This window comes from Camelus bactrianus, chromosome 23 (genome assembly GCF_048773025.1).
Source record: "Camelus bactrianus isolate YW-2024 breed Bactrian camel chromosome 23, ASM4877302v1, whole genome shotgun sequence".
Classification (NCBI taxonomy): Eukaryota; Metazoa; Chordata; class Mammalia; order Artiodactyla; family Camelidae; genus Camelus; species Camelus bactrianus.
The window spans coordinates 1847503-1872660 of record NC_133561.1 but is presented as its reverse complement, the minus strand read 5'-3'; the positions used below and the strand labels follow the sequence as shown (position 1 = coordinate 1872660).

General features: G+C 48.6%; 1 protein-coding gene and 1 long non-coding RNA gene across 8 annotated transcripts in view; one reads left to right on the top strand and one right to left on the bottom strand.

Annotated features, from left to right (window-relative positions):
• The window catches only part of NR5A2 (nuclear receptor subfamily 5 group A member 2), a 112219-nt gene extending 96039 nt beyond the window's left edge, over positions 1 to 16180 (top strand). For all 7 annotated transcript variants that reach the window (XM_074351572.1, XM_074351567.1, XM_074351566.1 and 4 more), the window contains one exon: positions 12967 to 16180. In XM_074351572.1, the coding sequence (XP_074207673.1) occupies positions 12967 to 13214 (248 nt within the window). In that variant the 3' untranslated portion in view covers positions 13215 to 16180. The remainder of the gene's footprint in view (positions 1 to 12966) is intronic.
• The window catches only part of LOC123617219 (uncharacterized), an 81657-nt gene continuing 70898 nt past the window's right edge, over positions 14400 to 25158 (bottom strand). The window contains exon 4 of the long non-coding RNA XR_012501768.1: positions 14400 to 14537. This is a non-coding gene — a long non-coding RNA (uncharacterized LOC123617219). The remainder of the gene's footprint in view (positions 14538 to 25158) is intronic.

Below are 25158 nucleotides of genomic sequence, written 5' to 3'. Positions count from 1 at the left end.
GACAAGCATCTCAGGAATCTTTTTTTTTTTTTTTTGAGAATGTGTTTAATGCTTTGAAGAAGTGCTTCTTTGAAATGTGGGAAATGGAAGCTTCCTTGTTTCTTCACAATCAAAGAGTCGCCACGTCGCAGCTCCTGGAGGAACCGCATGGGTTTCTGAGTCTTCGCTGCCCGTGGTCGCGGCCGGATCGAGTCCCAGTGTGCTGCTTGTGGTCTGATTTCACTGTGCTGGAATTTAAAAATTATCCTCAATTTTCTCAGTTAGTAAGGCTGAAGGACAACACTGAGTCAGGAGATTGTCCAAAAATCAAGTCCTAACAGTTAAGTCCCCTCCTTCACAGGCTGAGAGCCCTTGCTCGCTCCGTCGGCAGCTCGGAGCCGCTGAGTGGTCCGGGGCTGCCCTTGAGCTTGATGTGGGCACAGTCACGAGCCACCCCGAGGCACATGAGAAAAGCTTTGGTGTTTTGTCTTAAGCCCTGGGTACTGAAGGTTGGAAATACGCACAAGACAGGGCAGTCCCTACCGAGGGCTTGTGACCGCGGGAACGTGCACGGGGTCAGAGCATCAGGACCCCGTCCCTGACTCCCATGAGGTCTGCTCTCTGCGTGAGCTGGCCGGCTCCTCGGGCTCAGGGAGAGCCTTCTCTGCGCCTTCCTTGAGAAGCACACTGGGTGGACTGGAGGCGGAGAAGCTTGCCCGGGCAGCAGAGTCCGCCCTGTGGATGCGATGGCTGAAGGTGCCTTACAGCCCCGGCATTGTCCTGCCTCGCGGTACTTACTGGTAAAATACATTTAAAAGATGAGGAAGCTAAGCAGTGTCCAAGGTCAGCTGGCCAGTGCAGGGTTCACAGATTTAAAACCATCTCTTAGTGGGGGGGTGTAGCTCAGTGGAAGAGCACGTGCTCAGCAGGCACAGGGTCCTGGGTTCAGTCCCCAGCCCCTCCTCCACTAAACAAACCAACCAACCAACCTAGCTCTCCTCCCCCAACAAAAATTAAAAAATCAAAAAACCTCTTTTCAATTGTCCCAGCCGTAGAAATGCCAGGATCAGAAATCCCCCTAAATAATCAGGAGTGACAGCTGGCGACAGTAGAACCCCAGGTGCTTCGGCATCTCCCGACTCCCGCCTTCCAGATGCCAGGAGTGGCAGGATGTGAGGACCGCCCACTCGGCACTCCCTTCCTGTGCGGGCTTAGAATTGAGCACGATGTTTTACGAAGCAAATATGATCAAACGTAGGACATTGTAATATCAGGACGAACACTGTTTTAGCAAAATCCACAATCACGGTAAAGAGGGGGAGGGGTAGACAGCTTCCTTTGCAAAATGTTTCAAGCTCTTAAAAGTTCTCGGACTAATCTTTCCTGTTACTTTCTCTGCCACATGAGTAAGCAAACACAAAGTGATTTGTGATGGATTTTCCTGTCTTCCACATACAAGAACATGTCCCTAAGCAGATGGATGAATTATTAAATTATGTCCAAAAAATTGATAGTGTTTGGGTTTAATGACCTTGTTAGGTGACCAGGTTCCCTCTCCCTTAGTTCTCACCCCAAAGCCCTCTCTTTTCTCTTTACAGTCAAAGGCTTCATAGTAAGGATTGTGCAGCTGCTTGATTTTTTCCCCTCATTCGACCTCTGGTCTTACTGAGCAGAATTTTAATAAGCTGAGGAAAATGAGGTAATAAGTAACAAGCATATGTAGCTCTTAAAGAGCAGTTTTAACTCTACAACTAGAACAATCTTGGATATTTAGAACAGAGCGTACAAATACCGGTTCTCACGTGGGCATGAAGTTGCAAGCGCTTTGCGGACTGCGGTGTTACTTTTCAGTACGAGTGGAAGCAGGACGTGCAAAGTCCCACAGACCTCCCTAACTCAGAGCAATCTGACTTGGCAACAGAAAGCTGAATCCCCACGCAATTAAAAAAGTACAGTTTTTAGTGCTCTCAACCCAGTGCTTTCTCTGAAGCCATAGTGCTGGCGCAGGGGGTACAGTTAAAAGGCGACTGGGAGCATCAGATGCCACGTTGAAGAATTCCTGCTCTGATGGGTTTTCCTCCCAATCCTGTCGTCCATGCAATGTCTCTTTCTCAGACAGCCAGAACCACACCTGATAGCAGTGTTGAGGGAAGTGAGAAAAAATAGACGGAAAGAATTGGATAGGAGTTCAAGGAATTAAACAAATACTTTATTCTCAGAAATTATAAAACACAATAAGCCTACATTTCATAGAATACCTTAAAAAAAAGGCCTTTAACGTTTAAAAAAGGGATTTTTAAAATAGATGGCACATTAATAGTACTTTTAATTCCTTGAATGTCTGATTCTGCTGCTGGTTTCAGATAGAATTTACTTCTTATGAGTTGGAGATTCAGAATACAACACAGAAAGGCATTCTTTAAACTTCCTGTCACAAACAAAACCCAGACGCAGTGTCCGAATTCGCACAGGGTTCAAGTTGCTGAGTCTTAATTAGTGAGCCAACGACCGACTGCGGGCGTTTACCCGTGGTCTCTCTTGCTTTTTGGGAGGCAAAATTCCCAACCTTGTTACACATCCTTGTATTGACTTAACTGTAATGTGCTTCATTCTCTTAAAATAATCAATAGTTATTCTTTCAAATGACGAGTCTGTTATAGTCACGTCTTGGGTTCGAGCTTCTGCTGAAATGAGTAGGGTGAGAACTGGGAACCCCGGGCGGCAGCGGTTCCCCAGGTGTGTGGTCCACTCACACCTAATCGCAGCCGCCATGGGACGTACGGAAGCTAAGTCACGGCGGGGATGTCCCCACGGGCCACATCCGGGTCTGGAGCACAGCCGGATGGTGGACACACACCTGCGTCTTCCTGGCCCCAGATCGACCTACTGTCTCATGACCTTGGTGCCGGAGGACTCAGTGCAGCAAGATTCCCGGGGACTCCCGCCTGTCAGCTCTGGGCTCTCAGGTCTGAGCCATGCTAGTTACACAGAAGAAGCTGGTTGTTTGAGGGAGCTTGTCGAATGCCTTGTTTCAACAATTCCACTTGGAAAAGATTTTAAAGAGTGTCCTACTGCTCTTCAGTTTGAAGCAAGCTTCTTTCCCCTGTGGCGCCCTCTGGCCGGCTCATCCCCGGCCCTCTCCCATCCCTCGCTGCCTCCCAGACCTGGAGGACGGAACACTGGCCGGAACCAGCCTTGTTTGGGGACTAAAGCCACCCCCGGCCCCGCAAGTGGACTAACACGCGCCTTTTAAAGAACAGGGTTTCTTTCACGCGCTGAATTATGAAGGAGTATTGATTGTGCGGGTAGAAATATCTAGGCGACCACACCCTCGGTCTCCCAGGCCGCCACCGTGCTGCGGGGAGGCGCTTCCAGCCAGCTGCGCGCTGCCAGCACACCACCTTGTTTGCTACACGTGCATTTATGTCTCAAATGTTACTGTTTCCTCTCCCCTCTTAGAAAGGGTCTTTCAGGGAGCCAGTAAGAAGGTCACAGAGCACAACCAGGGCTGAGGAAGTCGGACTGATCTGGGCTCTTTGCTGCTCTCCCACAAAATAATATTTTAATTGGCTAAGCTAATATTTGATCCACAGTCATAAAAGTTTGAAATCAAATAATTAAATGCAAATACGGTCTTCATCCCAAAGATGCTAAGAATGCCTTGAAGCGAGTATTTTTAACAAGAACTGTTGGACAGCACGCTCTTGTAAATTTCATCAGACCTGAGGCAGTGTTCCTCGTTCGATTAGCTGGAAAGCTGAATTTATCCCGAGGCAAACCAGACGTCTAGCCCCGGCTAAATTCAACAACTGGAGCTTAAATTTGGCTTAATATATCCCCACTTGGATCTGCCTGTTTAATTCTCTTTCATATGATAACGTTGGTTTATTCATACTCTTGACTTAACACCTGAATAAACTGAACCCCGTATCTTATTCAATGAGAATAGGACAACTTTGCAAAAACCGCAGAAGTTCCTGAATGGAAATCAGATGCCAGGTTAGGGTTCAAAACTGTTTTAGGATGTGACTACGAGAATGGAATGAGGCGCTTTTCTGCGAAAGACGGCGTTTTATGAGTGTGGACGATTCATGTTCTGCGGGGACAGATGGCCTTTGTACCCCGATAAGGACTCGGGTTCCCAGGGCCGGCCGGCCAGGGCAGCTGCGATGCTGAGAGTCGTGTGCACTTGAAATGTCACCTAGTTTACTTGACATTGTATGTATTTGCCCTGAGTATTAAGTCTCTTTGACGCACAGCTTTATTTGAAATTTAGGGGGAAATCAGGAAATTGCCTTGGCCCATGTGTGCCCCTTTAAATTCTGTTTCCTGGCTCAAAATACTCAATTGATTCCCAGCCAAAGACCTTTTCCTTTTGCCTCTCATCCTCCATGCATTTGTACGTGGTTTTCAGTATCATCTGCTATGTAGACGTTGATACAGCATATGATCTGTTTCAATTCTTGATCTTAAACTCCTTTAGCTCATAGCCTTCCTTCCTCAGTTTAATCCCTAAGAATTCTGGAGAACAAATTGCAAATGTATATACAGAACAAACTAAATGTTCTTCCGTCTCCTGTTCGTTGAATGCGGTTTCTCCAATTTTGAGTCAAAACATACTTTTCTGGAGATAAATGATAAGAAATGTTCTAAGGTTAGATCTGAAATTGGTCATGAGTTTAAGGAAGTGAGGAAGTCTGAAACTGGTTAGGGTCTGGTCGCTGGGACAGTTGGCTCGTGGAAGGTGTTCAGTATATTCTTAGGGAATAATTTGCACATGGCTTATATTCGTGGGGGCTTAATTCAGATCAGCAGGTTTAACAGTGTGTGTGCTGGGTGTCTTGCCGTCCAAGAGAACACAGTCCAGCGGGGCAAGCAGGGCACAGCGACTGCGGGATCAGGAAGATGTGATTGGACATGTTTGCAAGATCTTCCAGACACAAGGGGAGGACTGATGTGTGAACTGACGTGAAAATATATTCTTTCTTTCAGCAAGTGCCAAGTGGGTCTCCTTGTGCCTAGGCCTGGGGAGGGCGACCACTGACCGGGTAGAGACATGTCATCCTCCAAATAAACAGGTGACCATGGGACACCCAGCGCCCCATGTGATGGGCACACAGACTGTGCTGTCCAAGCCACAGAGATGGGTTTGGGGAAGCTTCTGGGGGACACTGGGGTAATGACTGGTATCAGAGAGCCAGGGAAGGGCAGGCTCAGAGGACTGGAGGGGCCAAGCTCCGGGCTGCACACTTGAGTTTGAGATGCCTCCGGCCATTCAAGCAGAGACGTCTGGCAGCAGCTGTGCCTACAGAAGGTGGTAAAGCTGCACCCTTCGGCCTGGGGTCTCGAGGCGCCGGGGAGGGCGGGGAGCGTCGCGGACGAAGCACGTGCTCTGCACCTAGAAAACGCCGACGCGTTGAGAAGAGCAGGCGGGCTTGGCCCGGCCGTCAAAGTTCCAGCCAGGAGTCCTTTTTGAATCTGTTTCCCTAGAAAAGCACAACATGTAATGGGGTTCAAACTCAATGGAGTTTGAAACAGTTTGTAATTTAGGCCAAAAACCCATCCTGGAGAATCCAAGTCGAACCCAGACAGTGGAGTGAGAACACAGGTGCCAGGCTCACAGGGAGAACGCAGAGCGAGGCCAGGACCCGCTGTGTGCTGACCCGAGTCCAGTGCCTTCCTTTCAAAACTTGGGTTCACAATCCCAGAGTCGTGAGCTGTCGGGGCCGGGGGTGGCCAGAGAGATCTTCAAGTCCAAGCCTTGAAGACGAAGAAACTTGAAGCCCCAAATAGTGACACCCTCGTGATCACAGTTAGAGGAGGAACCGCAACGAGAAATCACGATATTTGATCAGCGAGGAATGTTCTTTTCCACTGGGGGTAGGGGGGGGCACTGCCTCTTGAGAGTGTCATGATACGGACGTGAAACTGAGGAAAGGGCAGGTGACGTTCTCTGCGAGGATGTCTCCCGAGCCTGGCCTTTGCGGCCACCACACGAGGCGCCGCATTCACAGCGTTTTGTGCCAAGTCCTTGTCTGGTTGGGGAAATTGGGCTTGAAAATGAGTAAAACAGGGTGGAAAGGTTTTCACTGAAACTTAAAACTTCGGTTTTGTTTCCTTGACTATTCTTTGTGACTGAGAATGGGTAAACGTGCAAGGGTGCCCGCTGCCTTCCGGCAACTGGAAGACGGCAACATCAGAGGCTGTTTTGTCCGTGAGATCTCACGGCCAGGAGAGTGACCAGGTCTCTGCTGGGGAAGGTCACCTTCCAGAGGTGCACCGCAAGCAAGCGAAGTCTCCAAGTTTTAGCGGGAAAATCATAGGAAAAAGAGGGCCTTGTGAGCATACGGTAGTTGTGCGTGTTTGACAGGTAATTCGTATTATTCACGTTTACATGATTCATCTCACTGTTCTGGGCGTGGGGTTTGGGGGGTGTTTTTCTTGAATGGAAGCACAGTTGCTTTAGCGCTGGCCTCAGGTGCACAGCACGGTGACTCAGGCACACACACACACGCGCCTGTCTGGTTCAGACAGGCCACTGCAAGGTGCTGAGCACAGTTCCCTGGGCTGTGCAGTAGGACCTTGCTTACTCTGTGCACAGTAGTGAGTACCTGCGAATCTTGAACCCTCACTTTATCCCTGCCCCCCGTAACCGTACGGTTGCTTCCTGCGTCTGCGTCACAGTGTCGCTGAGACAGGCAAGGACAACTTTTTGTGCGCCGACTCGTGCTTGGTAGGTGGTAGCACCTTCTCCAGTCTCTGGGTCTGTCCTGAACCTCGAGATCTTTTTAACCATTTAATGTCTCTGCGTCTTCATTGCGTAACACCTGTAATGCCTTCTCAGGACAGACTCGTTTGCAAGTCAGCCTTCCCCAAATCCCAGCCCCAGGCCCTCCTCTCCTGTCGGCACAGTCCCACCACCTCCAGGGCTTCAGCCGTCACCCACCCCCTGACGAGTCCCAAACTGGGACACCTGCCCAGCCTCTGCTGACGCCGGGACCTCTGTCTCCAGCCGTCTCCTCTGCATCCCTAGTGAACATCCCAGTGCTTCTTGAACTGAACACGGTGCCTCGAGTTGTCCAGTGCTGCCCCTCGATCTGCTTTTCCTCCTCTTGCCGGAGGGGTGGCCACCACCTCCCCCCACTGATGGACACCCAGACGCCACCCAGCACCCAGGACCTCTCCTGCTCTCACTTCATCCCGGGCGGACAGCTGCTGAGCCAACCATCTCGATGCCTTTCAAGTCCATCCCCACCCCCGGGGCCACCACAGTCCTCCCTTCGTGAGTCTGCCCCATCCTGACCCTGCCTCACCTGCCCACCCGCTCCCCTCCTCCGACACTTTCTCCATCAGAGAGCCGATCGTGTGCTTCCTTCCGAAAATCTTGCGATGCTTCTGTGCTGCTTTCAGAATGAAATCCAGACTCTCTCCGACGGGCAGTGTCTGAAACCTTAGGGTCTGTCCTTACCTTGCCCCCACCCCCGCCGCCTCCTCCGTGAAGGGTAAGCTGCTTTGCTCCAAGGCCCCCGCTCCGGCGGCTCTGAGGCTCTGTGTGGGGCGCCCCAGCTGCGCTGGCCTGTTGCCCCCGTGCTGCCCGGCTCACTCTCCCGTGTCGCTTGCCCCCAGGCCCTGGGTTAAGTGCCCGTCCTGGGTCTACCCGGGACACCCGGTGCGCCTCTCCAACGTGTTCGGGAAGCCCCCCGACCCGGGTCTGTGTCTGGCACCCTGTGTCGTCAACACCAGGCACGGGGCTTTCTGAACGAACGCGTGAACGCCGATCCTGGGTGCATGTCAGGTAGGAAGTACAAGGTGCACGTTAGACTGCTTCGCCGTTTATACAGCGCCAACCCGTTGGAAGGGCTTATTTCTCCGTACGTAAATAATACGTGTGCTCTGTCCACATTTTCCTGCCAGAGTGTGGCATTTTCTTACTGGCCGTTTGCATGTGAACTCACTGAACTGTATGTTCCCATCGCTAAACGTAGGTCTTGGCTGACAATCACATACACATACACACACATTTATGTACAGGACTTAATAGTAACTGATTTAAAACTTTAAGTCCTGCTGGAAACAGAGTAGGAGCTAATCTCAGGCGTGGGCACTGCAAATGCCCACTGCAGCTGGCCACGAGCCCTCGCGCGCCGCGTTAAGTGAGCTTCGTTCACGTGAAAGCAGCCAGCGTGTTGCTCTCCCAAGTTCTTACAAAATTATTCATACAAGTTATTTAAATAGAACCCTTTAAGAATAATTTTTGAATGAATTCTTATAGAAAATTCACTTCTTGTCTCCTTCTCTGGCTTATCAAAGGGGAGGGTCTTCTGAGGACAAACTGGAAAGCAGTTATTCATTGTCATCCCTCCAAAAGCCTCGAGGAAAAAAGGTTCTCTGGGTGCAAAGTGGTACCTCTTTTTCCCACTTCTGTGTCCTTGAACGACACAAGAGGAGACTTCTTTTTCCCCAGGTGTGGGAAGTTAACAAAGATAGTCATATTCTCAGGCCATTTGAGCCCCCCGGTCCCCCGGCCCCCGTGCTCAGCAAAGGCGCCGTCTCTGACAAGAGCGTGCTGCACGGGAGGGTCACCGGCTGCGCCACGTGGCAGGTACCAGGGAGGCAGAAATCAGCGTGTTCATCTGCAGGGCCTGAATGCTGCGTAGGACCAAAAAGCCAGCTGTAATATATTCAAGAAGACCTAAGGGTTTACTTTCCAATAAGGATGGGAAAAATCTGAGCACCCCCACTGTGAGCTTCTCGTAATGCTGCTTCATACAAAAAGTTGGTAATTAGTCCCTGAGTGAATAAAGTAGAATAGATGATAAGAGGTTGATACTTAAAGGAGAAGCCCCAAATGCTTTTGCGGGTCATCAAAATTTAAAGGCGCTGGAGAAAGGGTCGGGGATGCTTCTGTCTGTTTACATACAGTTTCCAGCTCAGAATTTGTAATGATGGGGTTCATTAACTCGTGTGTCTAAACTGTATTAACATGAAGCTTAACTAGATTTCAAAGGAACACACAGAGTGCCAAACGCAGGAGACTTTGGGATCCTGCATCAAACATCACAGAAGAACCGGGGGCAGTTTTGGTCTCCTGTCAATCTCCACTCATCCAACAGGGTCTCGCTCTAAAATCCAAAGCGGGTGCAGCGCTGCTTAATAGGGGAGTGAAGAGCAAACATATGGCTTACACGTCTGAACATGAAAGCGAATCTATGTACGTGTGTGCATGACTGGGACGCTGTGCTGCGCACCAGAAACTGACACACTGTAACCGGCTGTTCTTCAGTTAAAAAAAAGCAGAACCGACCAGTGAAAACCCTCGTTGGCAAAACACGCGACCCAAGACTTGATGATTCAGGTCACAGAAGGATTCACCAAAGGATTCTTTGACTAGAAAACACCATTACATTTAAAATATTTTATTTGTGAGAGAGATCTAGTGTATAAATCAATTTTCAAGTTAGAAAAAGAAAAGAAATTGGTTTGTAAGACACGTAACAACTAATGGAATAGGTCATTTTACAACTTTATCCATCTTGTACAAGTACACCTATAAAGCAAACGTTAATTGGAGAAATCCCTGAGGATGCCTTGACTAACATATAATATGTAACATGGTTCTCACCCACGGTGCTGACAGTTTATGTAGGGAAAGTGACAGTTAATAAAGGAGAGCGAGATGCAGTGAGCAGAACACGGAGCTGAAACAGGTCAGCAGTGATGCAGGAACTTCTCGGCCAGGGAATGAGAGTAAATCAATCAAACCCTTTTTCTTTCCTGCTTTGACCTTATAGCTGAAATATCAGAATCATCGCCACTAAGTTACAAGTTGCCTGTACAGACATAGAAACAAAACAGGCATTCAGTAAGTGAGCACCTTTGGGGCAACTGGCTCGTAACTTTCATAATGTTTAATGATAAATCCGTAAAAATAATGGAATGGAACAATTAATCCAACTCTGGTGAACTTTAGAGAGGAACTTACTATACGGCCAAAGTATGGGAAACCTATATATTTTCATTCAGAAGGAAAATTGCATGGATTTTTAAACTTTGGGGAGAAAGGTACTAGTTTGGACCAATATTCACTGAAATTATCCAGCAATGCTGATCTGAAGACTTTAAATGATCATTCTGTAATACTAATAAGCAAATAAGCCAGCACGTTGGATCTGTCCTTAATATTTGTTAGCCTGTTTGGTTTTTTTCTATAACACAGTGGCACAATTTATCACAGAAGGTTGAACCTAGTACAGAAAAAAATACATTTATCAAAAAAAAGGTTTCAAAAACAACTTTCTAAAAACGGCTATTATTCATTTATCTTGCATTTTATAGTGTGCAAATCCCTGCACCCTCCCTAGTAATCTCTGTGACTACTGCTAGCTTTTCTTACTGTGAGAATCTCTCTCATTGTAGCAGAAAATAATACTCCATTTCAATTTTTTTTCTATGATTGTGTTAAAATCACTGTAACCCCGGAAGTTGCCTGGTTAGTTTTTGTTTTTTCTTTTTCAACTTCTCGGTGGTGTGCAGGAGAGAAAGCTGAGTTCCGCGCTCTCGCGGCGGTTTGGAGGGTAGCGACAAGCCAAGCCGAGAGGTTTGTCACCGGGGAGGGCCGAGCTCGGTGGTAGGGCGCATGCGTGGCACGCACGCGACGCCGGGGTCGATCCCCGGTACCTCCATTAACAAAAATAATAATAAAACAAATAAACCCTAACCTTCAAAAAGAAAAATAGTTAGTCATAATTCAGATGACCTACTTTTGAGTTACCGGTTGTCTGCCGTGGTGCTGCACGAGGGACCTACGTCTCCAAGCGGACGCGAGCCCGCGGCGGCAGGCGGCCTGTCCTGCGCGCGGCCCGCCGCCGCCTTGCGCGCGTAGTGACGCTGCTTCCCAGGTTACGTGTGGCCCTTTTGAACCAAACGGGTTCTTGCGTCATTTTCCATCTGACGTACTTCACTCAGCATAATACCCTCTAGGGCCAGCCATGTGGTCGCAAATGGCAAATATCTGGCAAATGGCGCAATACTTGTATTTTTAAATAATGTAAAATAATTTTTAGATGTTCTAGATGGGATAGATGGAATTTTTTTTTATTGAAGTTTGATTTACAACATTTTGTTAGTTTGGAAAATGCTTTATTAACTGTCAAGGGCCACCTGTGTCAAATGTCCAGTGGACAAGACCTTGGCGGCAAGATTTTTTTTCTTAATTTTTTTCCAACTTTTTTTTTTTTTTTTTTTTTTTGGTAATGGAGGTGCTGGGGATTGAACCCAGGACCTCGCACACATCACTCTACCCTGGAGCACTACGCTGCCACCCACCCCTGGCCACCAGTTTAATGCCACAGGAAGACACAGAGCTCCGAATAGTGTAGTGTTCATCTGTTCATCTCATTAACAAATAATCAAGTATTTTTCATTGTCCATTTGAAATAGATGTGGTCTCCAATGCTCACACTGTGTATTCAAGTACTAATTCCTCACAGTTGTTCATTTGGGGCAGAGATTTGGGGATGGAGCGGGGAAGCATGTTTCATGCAAAGTTGTGGCTGCAAATGTAAACACTGAACTCTTCCTCAACACACTGGGACAGCAAGTGTAAGGCTGCATATTGCAGCAGCATTTAGATACCAAGATGGGGGTATGGCTCAGTGGTGGAGGAGGCGCTTAGCAAACAGGAGGGCCTGGGTTCAACCCCCAGTCCCTCCATCAAATAAATAAACAAACAAACCTTACTACTTGCCCCCCACCAAAAAAGAAAATTTAGAGATACCAAGATGGACACGCACATACATGCAGGCTAAGTTTGACCACATATAGTGACAAAAATACTGGATATGAATTGCTCTGGTAACTCTTAGCCGGGTTTAGTACATTTAACCTTTTAGTTGGCATATTATGTGGTTTTCTACTAAATCTTTCTTATTTACTTTTGTCCAATTAGAAAATAAAGCAGAGGTGGGAGGGTGGCTTCATCTGTTTACTTTCTTAGCACAGCCATATGTAAACACACACACATGTCTATATGTTCCTTCCAGAGGCTTCTATATACACATTGCAGAAAAGCTGCACTGTTAACATAAACAAACTCCAGAAGAGAAATTCCAACGTGACCGTCTTCCCTGGCTCATCGTCTGTGTACGTGTGTCAGTCCCTTTTGACTCTGTTTCCCTCTTACTCAACATTTGTGAGGACTCGTAGGGCAGAGGGCCACCAGGAGTTAGGCTGAACCCATCTTCTCTGTAGGAGACCATGACCAGGAGGGGAGGAAAAAAAGTCTCAGACTTCAGAAACCACACTCAGGTTAAAGGGCACCGGCCATCCTGGCTTGTATTCTGCCTAAAGGACAAAGCTTTCATTTGATAAAGATCATTAGTCACCGAGATATATATTTTAGGAGTTCCAGGAGCGCTGATTCTGTTGGCAGTCACTGGAGTGTACCAGATGGTTCATTAGCATAGACTAGACAAGTCAAAGGCTTTCAGAATCATTTAGAAAATGTCAAACAGAAACAAGAACCCTGTCACTTTTTATTAGAATTAACTACATCAGACCCTGGACACAGATTTCACCTTGGGTCAGAAAAATTAATACAGAATTATATGAATTGTGCAATATACTGGGTTAAGATAGGTCTTTCTCCAGGGACTCATTTGCGGGCAATATATTATGATCCCCCTACTTTAGGAATCCTCAAGCCTTTCCTTTTGTAAGGGCTGTGAAAAGGGCTGACCTTGCTCAAAACCCATTGGTGTCTAATTGATCTGAGGTATAGGCGGAATTTCAACAAGACATTCTTCTAAAGCTCTTTTGTGATCATTTTCCCAGGAAGCTTGGTGAAGTGGGGCTTACTGAATATTCAGCAGCGTGTAAAGTACGCTTTATGTCAGGAGGAAAATGCATCCATGAATTGAACACACTGACGTCGTAAACAGGAATTAAGACGCCATTTAAATAGTGTGCTTTTTTTTTTTTTTAATCCAGATGTCAAAAACCTTGAGAACTTCCAGCTGGTGGAAGGGGTCCAGGAGCAAGTCAACGCTGCCCTGCTGGACTACACCATGTGCAACTACCCGCAGCAGACAGAGAAGTTCGGGCAGCTGCTCCTCCGGCTGCCCGAGATCCGGGCCATCAGCCTGCAGGCGGAGGAGTACCTCTACTACAAGCACCTGAACGGGGACGTCCCTTACAACAACCTCCTGATTGAGATGCTGCACGCCAAAAGAGCTTAGCCGCAGCCCCAGGGCGCCAGCGTCCAGAACAGAGAGAGATGGGGGGGGCGGGGGGGCCAGGAGGAAAGGGGGAAACATGCTCCGAACTGCTCCAAGCAACACTAATTAAAACACTTGGTTTAAAGATACTGAATTTTAAAAGGCGTAATAATCAAATACTTAATAGCAAATAAATGATGTATCAGGGTATTTGTACTGCAAACTGTGAATCAAAGGCTTCACGTCCCCGAAGGATTCCATATAAAAGATATTGTGATGGAGCGGAATGAGCTCACAGATGGATGGCAACGCCATGTCAGGATAGAACCGGACAGAATGATTCTTGTATATTTGAACTGATCTCCGCTGTGAAGAAATTGAGGGACTGATCAGTGTTGTTAATTAGGTGTATGCAGCGGGGGATTTGAGCTTACGGAATCCCTCCGTGGTGAAACTGACCTGAACCCATCGTCCAGAATCCATCGGCTGCACCTGCAACAGCCCTTCTCTCTTCCCCTCGAGGACCCAGCACCTTCTGTCCCGCCATCTGGGAATCTGTCCTGAGGACTTGCGCTCAGCCACACCCCCGAGTAGCACCACCAAGTCATGAGAAGCCTAATCTTGAACGTCTGTGTTTTAGGCCTGCAAACAGCTAATAAGAACAGCCTGTTAATGTGTTCGCGTACCATGTTAAGTACATTCTGGTTTGTTCTGTCGTATGTTCGTGTTAAAAAACAAAACAAAACAAAACAAAACAAAAAGCTGGTGGTAGCCCTCTTCTGATCTTACGTAAGCATTCATGACCATCCAGGGCAGGGACTACAGACTTTCAAAGCTTTAGCTTAAGCACTGCTGGATTTCCTGGAAATTTCTGCCTGCAAGGCTCGTTAGAATACATCAGCCTTTTTAACCATCGAGGTTTGTAGTTCATTGAAAAATACAACGTGAAACACATTTTGCTGGCACGTCAGCCACAGGTGTAAGCAGCCTAAGACAGAACTGAAGCAAGTTGAGCAAAGCAAAATAAAAGATGGAGTAAGCAGATAAATTGACTCTGTTACATTTGAACGTTCCCTACACATGGTGTGGAAACAGTGATTTTTACAGAGGGCCTGGAAAGATACTAAAGCGATCAAGTCTTCCCCAGAAGGGAAGGGAAGAGAGCAATACCGACCTTGCTAAGACGTAGACCACAGTCTGCTATAGAACAGATACTGGAGGATGAAGACTTGCGAAACGAAGTCTCCAGGCGACGCTGTCAGTGCTACTCACAGGCGATGCCACAGGTGTGGAAGTCTTGCCTTACTTCAGTTCCCAGAGCTGGCTGTGCAGATGCGGACCAACCTTTGTTGAAAATAAAGTATTAATACTTTAAAGTCAAATAAAACATAGTGTTTACATTCTTTAGGTCCTTGGTGGGGAGGGGGGAGCTGTGATATTACGAAATTGCTAAAGCAGTAATTTCCTTAATGTTATTTTTCTGATTGCTAATTATTTTTAACAGTACTTAATTATTGTATGTCGTGAGACACTAAAATCAAAAACGGGAATCTCATTTAGACTTTAAATTTTTTTTTTTTGAGATTATCGGCGGCACAATCATTTGTAGAAACTGTAAAAAAAAAAAAAGTATCTCCTAGTCCCTTAATTTTTTTCATAAGCATTTCTGGCTTTTGAATAGTTTATTTATATTGTACATCATAGTTTCAACTGTAGACAATTCTGATGCTAATTTATTGTTCCTTGGTTTCACCTTTGTATAAGATATAGCCGAGACTGAAGAAACCAAATATATGTGTTTATTGTAGCATGTCTTCAAGTTAGTGGAACATAGTTCAGGGACAAAGAAGGGTCTTAATGAATTAAAATCATTCTTGATTAAATGTCTGTAAATCTTCATAATTCTTACCGTAGTTTATTTAATATCTATTGTAAATTATGTGACTTGTAGCTTCCTCTGTTTACGAGTAAATTTAACAAGGGTGGAGTCTTCCCTGGGTTTTCTTTCCAAGCATCGTAAGTTGTATACCAAAGATATTAGTTATGACTTCTGTGTGTACAAAGAGGCTTATTTTATTATTTTTATTAATCACCTCTAATACTCGTCCACGGGAAGGGGACCCTTTAGCTGAGCCACCTCATTAGAGGCTCAGTCACCCATGTTACTTCCATGGCTCAAGGGACAGTGAAAAATAGCTGAGTCCACATCCAAAGCATCAAGGACACAGCAGCACCTTCCCTCTCCCCAGTGAAACACCACGCTGGAGAGGAGCGGTGTCGGCAGTGGATGAAGTGGCTCCATCGTGCACGTGGAACGTGGGTGGAGGCAAATTTTGAGATATGAGGGATGGTTATTTGCAAGTTTTTAACGCTGCAAAAAATAATAATATATTGATTCCCAAAATCCATGTTTTCTGATTTTAAATATACAATATTCCCCGCTGACTAGTACACCTAAAAAGGTCACACATCGTTATGTTGTAACTGGTCAATTACCCAACGAGAACAGTTAGAAAGAAGGCGACCCGCAAAGTTCCAGCCACACTGCTTGGTGACATCAGAGGCACGCTGATAAACAAGGATGCCACTCAGCGTCTGTGGTCCACGCACGGCTGGCATGTGGCCTTTCTCTAGAGCGCGTCGTTGACCGGTTTGCAACCCGACGTTTGCTTAGCAGCTGCCTTATCAATTGCAGGATCGATCAGTGAAGGCAGACTCAGACGATGGGCTTTGGCTTGGCCCGGTTTGTTGTCAGTGGTCTGTGTTCCTAAACAGACAACCTGTCGTGTCTGAATGTCTGTGCTAGGTTGCTTCTGCCGGTAGCCCCGGCTCTGAACCCGGGCCACCTGGAGAGCGTGAAGTCGGTTCCTTGCTGACGTTACTTCCTGTCTCAGTGAAACACATATTGTCATGTCAGTTCTTGCCAGGAATTTCTCAACAAAATGGAAATTTTTTTTCAGTATTTCAATAAATATTGATATGCCCAACCTGATTGTTTTTAACAGTTTTTATGCTGTCCTCATTGCATTGGGTTCTAAAGCTTCTAAGTCACTAAGGTACTCGACTAGGGATGGACTCAAAAGAATTCCCCGCGAAAAGATGTTTTTCCCTCTCTGGACACTGTCTCGGGTGGTCCACTGTCCCTAGTTGGATGCTTCCTTGAGGCATTAAACTCAAGCTGTGTGTCACCTCTCTGTACGTGAAATAAAATATTTTACATCACCTACTGTGACCACTGATGGGCAGAAAACTCTCACACTGTCTGTTCCTGCAGAGCTCACCGATGGTGCCCTAGTAACTTTCTCAAGTGCTTTATTAACTCAGCTGATCTCAGATCAAGTTCCCCGAGGTATCCTCCTCCTCCTCCCCTTCCAGCTTCTTGCTCCAAGTGACACCCCAGTCCCTGGAGGAGCAGGGCTGTGAACCCAGGAAGTCTGACTCCAGGACCCCCACTCATCAGTACAACACTATACTGCCCCAAACCAGGGTGACTCTTTAGATTTGCTTCAAAGGGAGGAGCTATATTAGAGAAAATCAGGCATCGAGTCACCACTAGGTACTCAGTTACTGATTCCAGTATCAATACCTTAGAAACATGAAAGTCTTTACATGTCCTGGTGTTTAGACCTAAAAATAACATCTTTTTGTGCCAGAAAATCAGCCTCCTTCAGTACTGTCGAGCCTCTGGAGATGTTTGAAGCAAGAAAATACCCACACAATCCATTTTGGAAATGCACAATTATCTCTATTACCAAATATTGCAAGAGCCACGAAACACTTAACAAGGCTTCGAAACCTGGCAACCCCACCTTCCCATCCCTGCCCCGGCCACAACCAGCAGGCGTCGTTACCCAGCTGCCAAGCAGACACCGATTTTAATTAGGGTCCTACCAAAAAATACCAAGGAATCAGACCCAAGACGCCATACCTAAGGTCTAGTAGATTACAGAGCTGAGATTTTTAATCAACTAAACAGTGCCCTACAAAACACATCTCCCTTAACAACCTCTTATGAGGAAGAACTTAAAAAATTCTTGCTTACATTCTATGGACTATGAAAAAACATGTACATTCATACTTAGTTGAACTGCAATTTAACATCTAGAAAAGTACAGTTTGATCAACTTTTACATACATACACGCCCAGGTAATCATCCCACAGGTCAAAGAAGATGTAGAAAAATTTTTAATATTTTTATAAGTGGTTATATACAATTTTTTTAAAATGATAGAGATTTTCTAAAGCCCAACCTGCCCACCAGCAGGGTCACTGATGAGAGCAGAGACCTCACCCCCATCACAAAGTTGCTAAATCCATTGGCTTGAAGCAGCCCTTGAGGAAAAAAAAAGTTTCCGCTGTTGTGCATTTGATTGTTCTATTTGATATTCGCAGTAACTTTGAAGAGGCTCGTACCTTTAACGAAGCCTGACGTTCAGTTTGAAGCCATCTCCGATGCGTGCTTTTATGAGAAACATGTGGAGGGTCGGTTCTACGTAGTGCAGGTCAAACTGCTCAACACTTAGTGATTCTGACATTTCCCGGGAATAATAAAGACCAATTTTCCTTATAGCTTAACAGGAAGTGTACAGTTCAGTCACTCAAAATAAATATTCTTGCAGTGCTTGAACTGCTTCACTCAGGCCATTTGTTTTATGTTAAGTTGGGAATTAATAATGCAGTGACAGAGATCAGGCTATGATTGTTGGCTTTGTCGGTAGGAAGGCGAAGACTGGTCTCTGAGACGCTGCACGTTTAATTGTTGCTAGAAAAGGGAATGAGGGGGCAGGGCACGGCTCAGAGGTAGAGCGCATGCTTAGCATGCGCGAGGTCCTGGGTTCAGTCCTCAGCACCTCCATCAAACTAGATAAGTAAATAAATGAACTTAATTACCTCCCCCTCAAAATTAAAAGTGAAAAAAGAGGGAAAGAGGCAGACACGGGTGTAATTAGACTAATCTAGGAGCAGCTCCGAGGCGAGTTCGACACTAAACGATCAAGAAACCAGTAGGCGAGATGGCTGGGCCCTCCACACTCCCCTCCTGAGCTGAGGCCATCGGGGTTCGGACCCTGGGCACCCCGGCAGGTACTGTGGGTCCCAGGCCAGCCTCCCTGGGACACTGGGGCTGAGACTGTCCCCAGGACCACATCAGTCAGAAAGAGCCAAGGTGAGAAGGGAGTCGTCCTCCCAGGGTGCGCTGACACCTGCTCCGCAGCTACCTTCGCCGCTTTGCAGAGCCCAGCCGGCGGTGCCTGGTGGCTCCGTCTGCCCCAGCTCAGGGGAAGCCCAGTGCCGACTAGGCCGGGCCCTCCCAGCACTTCAGCGACAGGAACTGAGGCCCCCCAGACCCCCCACGACCCGGGGCCACCCCTCCCCTCCTCCCACACCGCCTCGGCATCCACGTCCCACCAGGGGCCCTCCTCGTTCTCTCCCGCATCAGCGCCTCCCCTGCAGCGGGAGCCCGACCCGAGGCACTTCTCCCCTGAAACCATGCGGCGGACTGCAGGCTGGTCTCCTGCCCTCGGTCTCACGCCACCCAGCTGCCGGGGCCGTGCTCCCGCCCCGGAGCCGCTGAGTCCTCCCCCTGATGCCGAGCGTCTTCGGGAAGCGCCCCGCAGCGCCCCCCGCAGCAGGGCGCCCAGCGCTCCCAGCCGCCACCCCGGCGCCGCCCCGCCCCCACGCCCGCCGGGACCGACCCCGCGGGGCTGCCCCCCCTCCCCATCACCGGCTCTTTCCTACCTCCGCCCGTTCCCGTTCACGCACGCGTGGTCCCAGAGGCCTGGCCAACTCCCGCCAGAGTCCCGGAGACCGTCCTGGCTGCCCCTCCCCACCCGTCCACCCCATCAAACTTGAAACCCCAGTTCTGGGCCCCAGACCTCGGCTGTGAGCCACGCTCTTGTCTCACTGTGCTGGCTTCCCAGCGTCGCCCCCACGCTCTGGGCACAAGGAGCCCCGGCCCGGAACCTGGGGAGAGCAGGCGCAGTACACAAGCGTCGCAAAAGGACACAGGGCACTGCTCCCCTCTGTCTCCTTGACGCTGACCTTGAACGTCTTACAGGGGCCTGGGATCATCTCGCTCATCCAGTGTGCGCACCCACCAACTCTGCATCACAGGTGAATTTCAGGGATGGACCCCGTGTGTGCCTGCGTGTCACCTCCCATCCTGAATTAACATGCGGTGAATCCAAGAGCCAGGCGGTGAGAACGCCGCCACCCCGGCGATTCAAGGCGCTCGGCGTGTCTGCGCAGCGGCTGGAAGAGCTGGACTGTGCTCTGCGGCCCCGCGAGCAGGACCAGCAGGAGGAAAGCGGACAGACAGCGCAGGGAGGCTACTTTCAACACAACGCGGAGGGGAGCGAGTCCAACAATCAGGGCTGTTCGATAATGGCACCAACGCTGTTGGAGGCTGGCGGGTCCCGGGGTCTGTTCTGCCTGAGGCTGGGGTTGAGGTGGCGCTGGGGGTGTGTCCTGCAGGGGACGGCGGCTCACTTTTAATGACCCCCAGAAGGACAGCCCAAGATCCCACCATGGTCGTCCCCACAGACGGGTCCGAACCTTCAGGAGGGAGGGACCTCCTCCCTCTCTTCTTCCCTCCGGGGAACATCTGCTTGTGTCTGCTAGCTTGCCAAGATCCTGGCAGGCTACCTCCAGCCAACCCCAGACCTGAGCGTGCAAGCCATGAATTTACAAAGCTCGCGCCAGCATTTATGGGGGACCCAGGAAAGAAATCACAGCCTGACCAGCAGGTCAGACCAGCTCATCCTTACAACCAGGCAATAGTTAACATTCCGAAAATGAAAGCATCTACTTTTTGAAAACTTCTGTCCATCCATTCAAAGCTCCCCTCCACGTCTGCTGGAGGGAGGGGCAGCTCGTGGCGGCGGGGGGGGGGGGGGTGCTGGCTCCCCTACGCACACCCCCTCTGTGGGAACACAGTGCTCTGGGGTCTGGTGAGGTTTCCAGGAGGGTTGCTGGTTCTTGTTTTCCCAGCCCTTCTGCACAGGGCTTCCTACCAGCTGGCAGCAGCGAGCAAATTAAAGGGGCTGTCCTGGAGAAACCCACAGCGTCCCTAACAATGCCTTAACTGAAGGAAAAGCGGTTTGTTTATGAACCTGATATTTCTCACCTGAAAAACACTGAGCGTTGATTATGTCCAGGAAATCTGATGTGGTTGAGGAAACGCATCCAAAGAAAACACACCAGAAATGATTCATGAAAATGACAGCATCTCTCTTTAAGGACTTACTATGTGCTAGGCCTTGTGGGCTACACACTACGACAGACTTGTTAGTTGTCTCCCAAAACTCCAGCCTTCCTTTTTGCCTGGACACATGGGTGCCCAGTTAAAGACTACATTTCCCAGCCTTCTTTGCAGCCAGATGGGCCCACATGACTGAGATAAGCTGCCAGCGATGCACCGATGGACCGATGGACCGTGAGCGAAATGACCATCCCCACATCTCAGTCTTCCCCAGTGTCAGAGACAAGCAGCCTCCCCTGGACTTTGGCTCTTATCTCCTCCCCTGGCTGGACCCACGATGTGGACAGCAGTCCAGGTGACCATAGGAGCACTGAGGAGCAAAAAGATGGAAGCACCTGGGACCCCGAATGACCTGGGACCCCCACTGACCAGACTCAGGTGAGAGAGAAATTAACTGCTCTTCTTCAAGCCACTGGATGTTGGGGTCTCTTTGTTTCAAAAGTTTAGCATTTACCCTAATACAACAAAAATGATTTTACTTAACCGGTGGTAGGGCATGGTTCACACGGTTCTGTTTGATTCCAAACCCTGTGCTTTGAACCTCCTAAAAGCACAAACCTGAGACATCCTGCAGGACTGTGTGCATTTCATTACAGAGCGTTTATTTTGGGACTCAAGAAGCAATGGGGACAGGTACATTTTTAAAATTGTTTTAATAATGGCACCCAAAACACAAAAGTGTTCTTTGCCTTAGCAGAATGGGCGTGAGCTGGCTGAGAACCACTGGCAACTAAAACAGGTGTTCACTGCCCAGACCCCTGGGGACATCCACAACATACTAATTCTTTGAGTCCTCCCGAGAAAACTCTAACTCAAAAAGACACCGGCACCCAAATGTTCATAGCAGCAGTGTTTACAATAACCAAGACATGGAAACAACCCAAGTGTCCATCGACAGATGACTGGATAAAGTTGTGTGTGTGTGTGCGTGTGTGTGTATGTAGTGTATGTATATGTATATGTGTATATATGCATATATATGCATGTGTATGTACGTATATATATATAATGGAATACTACTCAGCCATAAAAAAGAATAAAATAATGCCATTTGCAGCAACACTGATGGACCTAGAGATCATCATTCTAAGTGATGTAAGCCAGAAAAAGAAAGAAAAATGCCATATGATATCACTTCTATGTAGAATCTTAAAAAAAATGACACAAATGAAAAACAGAAAGACTCACAGACACAGAAAACAAACTTATGGTTACTAAAGGGGAAGAGGGGGAAGGAATAAATTAGGATTTGGGATTAACATATATACACTACTATATATAAAACAGATAAACAACAAGGACCTGCTGTACAGCACAGGGAACTATATTCAATATCTTGTAATAACATATGGAAAAGAATCTGAAAAGAAATGTACGTATATGTAAAACAGAATCACTTTGCTGTATACCTGAAACTAACATTGTAAATCAACTACACTTCAATAAAAAAAATTAAATTAAAAAAAAAATTCTTGGAGTCTTACCTACATGAGAATTGGGGGTGGAAAGAGTTACGTGCTACCTTCTCCACAGGAACCATCACCATAACCACCACCTCTTGCCCAAACTTTAGCCCTGACCGTGTCTTCCAGAGCTGCCCTGATTTTCTCAGACTGCGGTCTGACTAGTAGATTCCCTGTTTACTTTATCACAAAGTCATTCGAGAAACATCCTTTCTGCATTCGTTATTGAGGACTATGTGAATCCCAGGCAATGTCATTTACAAAGAAAAATCATTCTGTGCCCGCCCGCCATTTCAGCTCACAGACCTTTGTCATCCGTCCACTAAGTTCTCACTTTAAAAAAAAAAACCTTGTCCCAAGGAGTTTCCCCAGACATAAATTAGGCCTATCAAAAGCTCTCTGCTAAACAGGCAGCGGCTTCTATAAATAAGTGTGGAAACACGTGTTGCGCTGCCCCTGCTGCCGCTGTAACAGGTTCTCTTTCCCCTCTGCTCCTGCCCTGTGGCCTCGTGTTATCCGAGTGTCAGATGTTCCTACAGCCATTGTGTGGCCTGGATTCCGGCCAAGCTCCCTGGGCGATGCCTGGTCAGCGCTCAGTCCCTTAAAGGAGCCTGAGAGTGTGCAACCGCCTGGGGCCGGACATCTCACCTCCCGACCAGGGCTGCCAGGCACCGGGCCCCAGCCCACCCAGTCCCAGGGCCATTTATGGATAAAGGACGAGGATGGCGCTGCAGGGCTGTGCCCCGACGGGCTGAGCCCTCATTTACTAAGATTACCTCCTTGAATCCTCGCCACAAGCCTGCGAGGTGGGCATCATCACATCCCACAGTGGCATCAGGGGTGAGGAGGCCACAGCTGAACCGCTGTGGGCCCGTCGGGCGGCCCCGCAGCGGGGGCAAGGCCGGGATGCAGCCCCGGCCCCTTCCGGGCGCGCAGCGCCGCGCGGCCACTCACACCCCGCGAACCACGCGCGGGGAGCCGGGCTGCCTGGCTCAGCCAGCCTCCCCCTTCCCCCCCGCCAGCCGAGCCCCACAGACGTGCGAAGAGGAGGCTGCAAGACACACGCGGCTCGCGGGGTCGTTCCACATGGGTAACAATAACCGCCGCGGTGGAACGAAGCGCGCACGTAGAAACAGCGCGCCTCGGGGCTTCGCTCTCTCCTGCCTGCTTCTCTCGCTCGCTTTTGCTTTCAGGCAGAGGGGACTCCGATGAGGGCCTGTGTCATGTTCCACACTAAAATGCAGACACCTGATCCGGCCGTGTGGGTGCCTAAAATGTGGCTGGCCGGGGAGAAACTCGTGTGAGGTGCAATATTTAAATGGGGATGGGCTCACATGGGCAAAAAGGCCTGGGCACCTGGTTACTACTGAGGGGCGAGAAGTGGGAAGGGCGGGGATGGTGGGGGAAAAGGGACAGCCCACTGGCAGAGTAAGCTTAGCAAGCAAGAGGTTCAGTCCCCAGTACTGCCATCAAAAAATAAAATAATTTTTAAAACTTTAAAGATAAAAGAAGTGGGGACATGTGCTGCAGGAGTTACAAAGAAAACAGGAGCCCAGAAGGGACAGAAGTCTGAGCTCTAGACAGGGAGGGACTCGAGGGGGCAGGTGGGATGAGGCTGTCACACTGCAAAAGAAACAGCACGACATGGAGGATCAACCAGGTGCCAACAGAAGTGTGATTTTTTCCGCTAACACTAAACCTGTCAGTGCAAAGGGGTGGGGGCGCTAAATTGGGAGTCTGAGATTTGCAGATATTAACAACTACATATAAAATAGATAAACAAGTTCCTACTGTACAGCACAGGGAACTATAGTCAGTATCTTGTAGTAACCTAGAATGAAAAAGAACATGAAAAGGAATATATGTATGTACATGTATGACTGAAACACGATGCTGTGCACTAGAAACTGATACAACACTGTGAACTGACTGTATTTCAATTAAAAAAGAATGCAAAAAAACCCCAAAAACCTGTCAGTGTATTGCCTCATTCTGTGGACAACTGTGCCCAAATAAGGTATGGGTGTGCTGGGAGGTGACCTCAAGTGGTTTTATGTGTGTGTCATTTTTTTAGCTCTACTGAGCGTCCTCAGAGCTTCCTGCGTTTATTCTCACGAGGTGCAGTCCGAGCTCAGATGGCACTGAGCGTCAAAGAAGGGGCTTTCCATCCAACTTTGATTTATGATCCACAGAAGTGCCAAGTTCCTGTTTTTCAAGCCCTGCGGAAAACTTTCCCAAAAGTAATCTGCTGTGTAACAGAGGCCCCCAGCAGACGCGGGGACAGGGGACGGCTCCAGGACACAGTGGCGGCTGCCCTGGACTCTCATCTTCTGGAGGGGCTTCGGGGGAACTGGGGACCACGAATGTTTTTATATTGTAAACACAATTCATCACAATTGCAGGGGAATAGGGAAACTCAAAGCCTGCTTATTTTGTAGTCATTTGGTAAAATATTTGTTATTAATCATTTATGGTAAAATACTTACTATTAATCATCTATGTTTGCTATGTTGTGAGCTCTCCAAGCAGAATAAAGGCGCGTGACAACCGCCCTTCGGTCTCTCCACCAGGGATGGCTCAGGAGGTCAGGGACGGAAAACAGCTCCTGTCGCCCCTCCAAGGATCAAGGCTTCCTTCAGACCTTAGTTAGCCGTGCGGACGTGGGGAGGGAACGACAGCGGCTTTTGTAAACATGGGGGCTGCACATCGGCCACTTGCACATCTGGGGACATCCCAGAGCCACCGGGGACGGGGAACAGGAGCGGGGAGAGCAGCAGGGAGGCCTCCACCTCTCCCGGCTGTGCAGTCGGCTCCCTCTGAACCGGGTTGCTGGGTCCCCACACCAGCTAGGGCGTTGCCCCCGGGGCGGTCTTGCCCCACATCTGGGGTGGGCAATTTCAGGCCTGCGCTTTTCTCTTCAGAGGAAGGTTAATAAGCGATTGGGTCAGAGCTTGAGACAGCAGTGGTCCCCGTCCCGGCCCAGATGCCCAAAGGCGATGATGTGTCCTCCCCTTCCTCCCGACTTCCTCTCTGACGAATTGCTGTGCTCTCTGAGAACGAGCTGACAAAATAGCAGTGACAGATCTCCCAGCACATCCCAGGAGGGTGATGCCCCATCACGTGGGTCTAAAGAATTAAAAAGGACGGAAAGTCCACCAGACACCCCGTGTTTCTTCCACCAGGAAGCTTTGGGTGGCCGGGCTCCCCACCGTGGACCCAAGCCCGTTCACAGCCTTAGCTTCC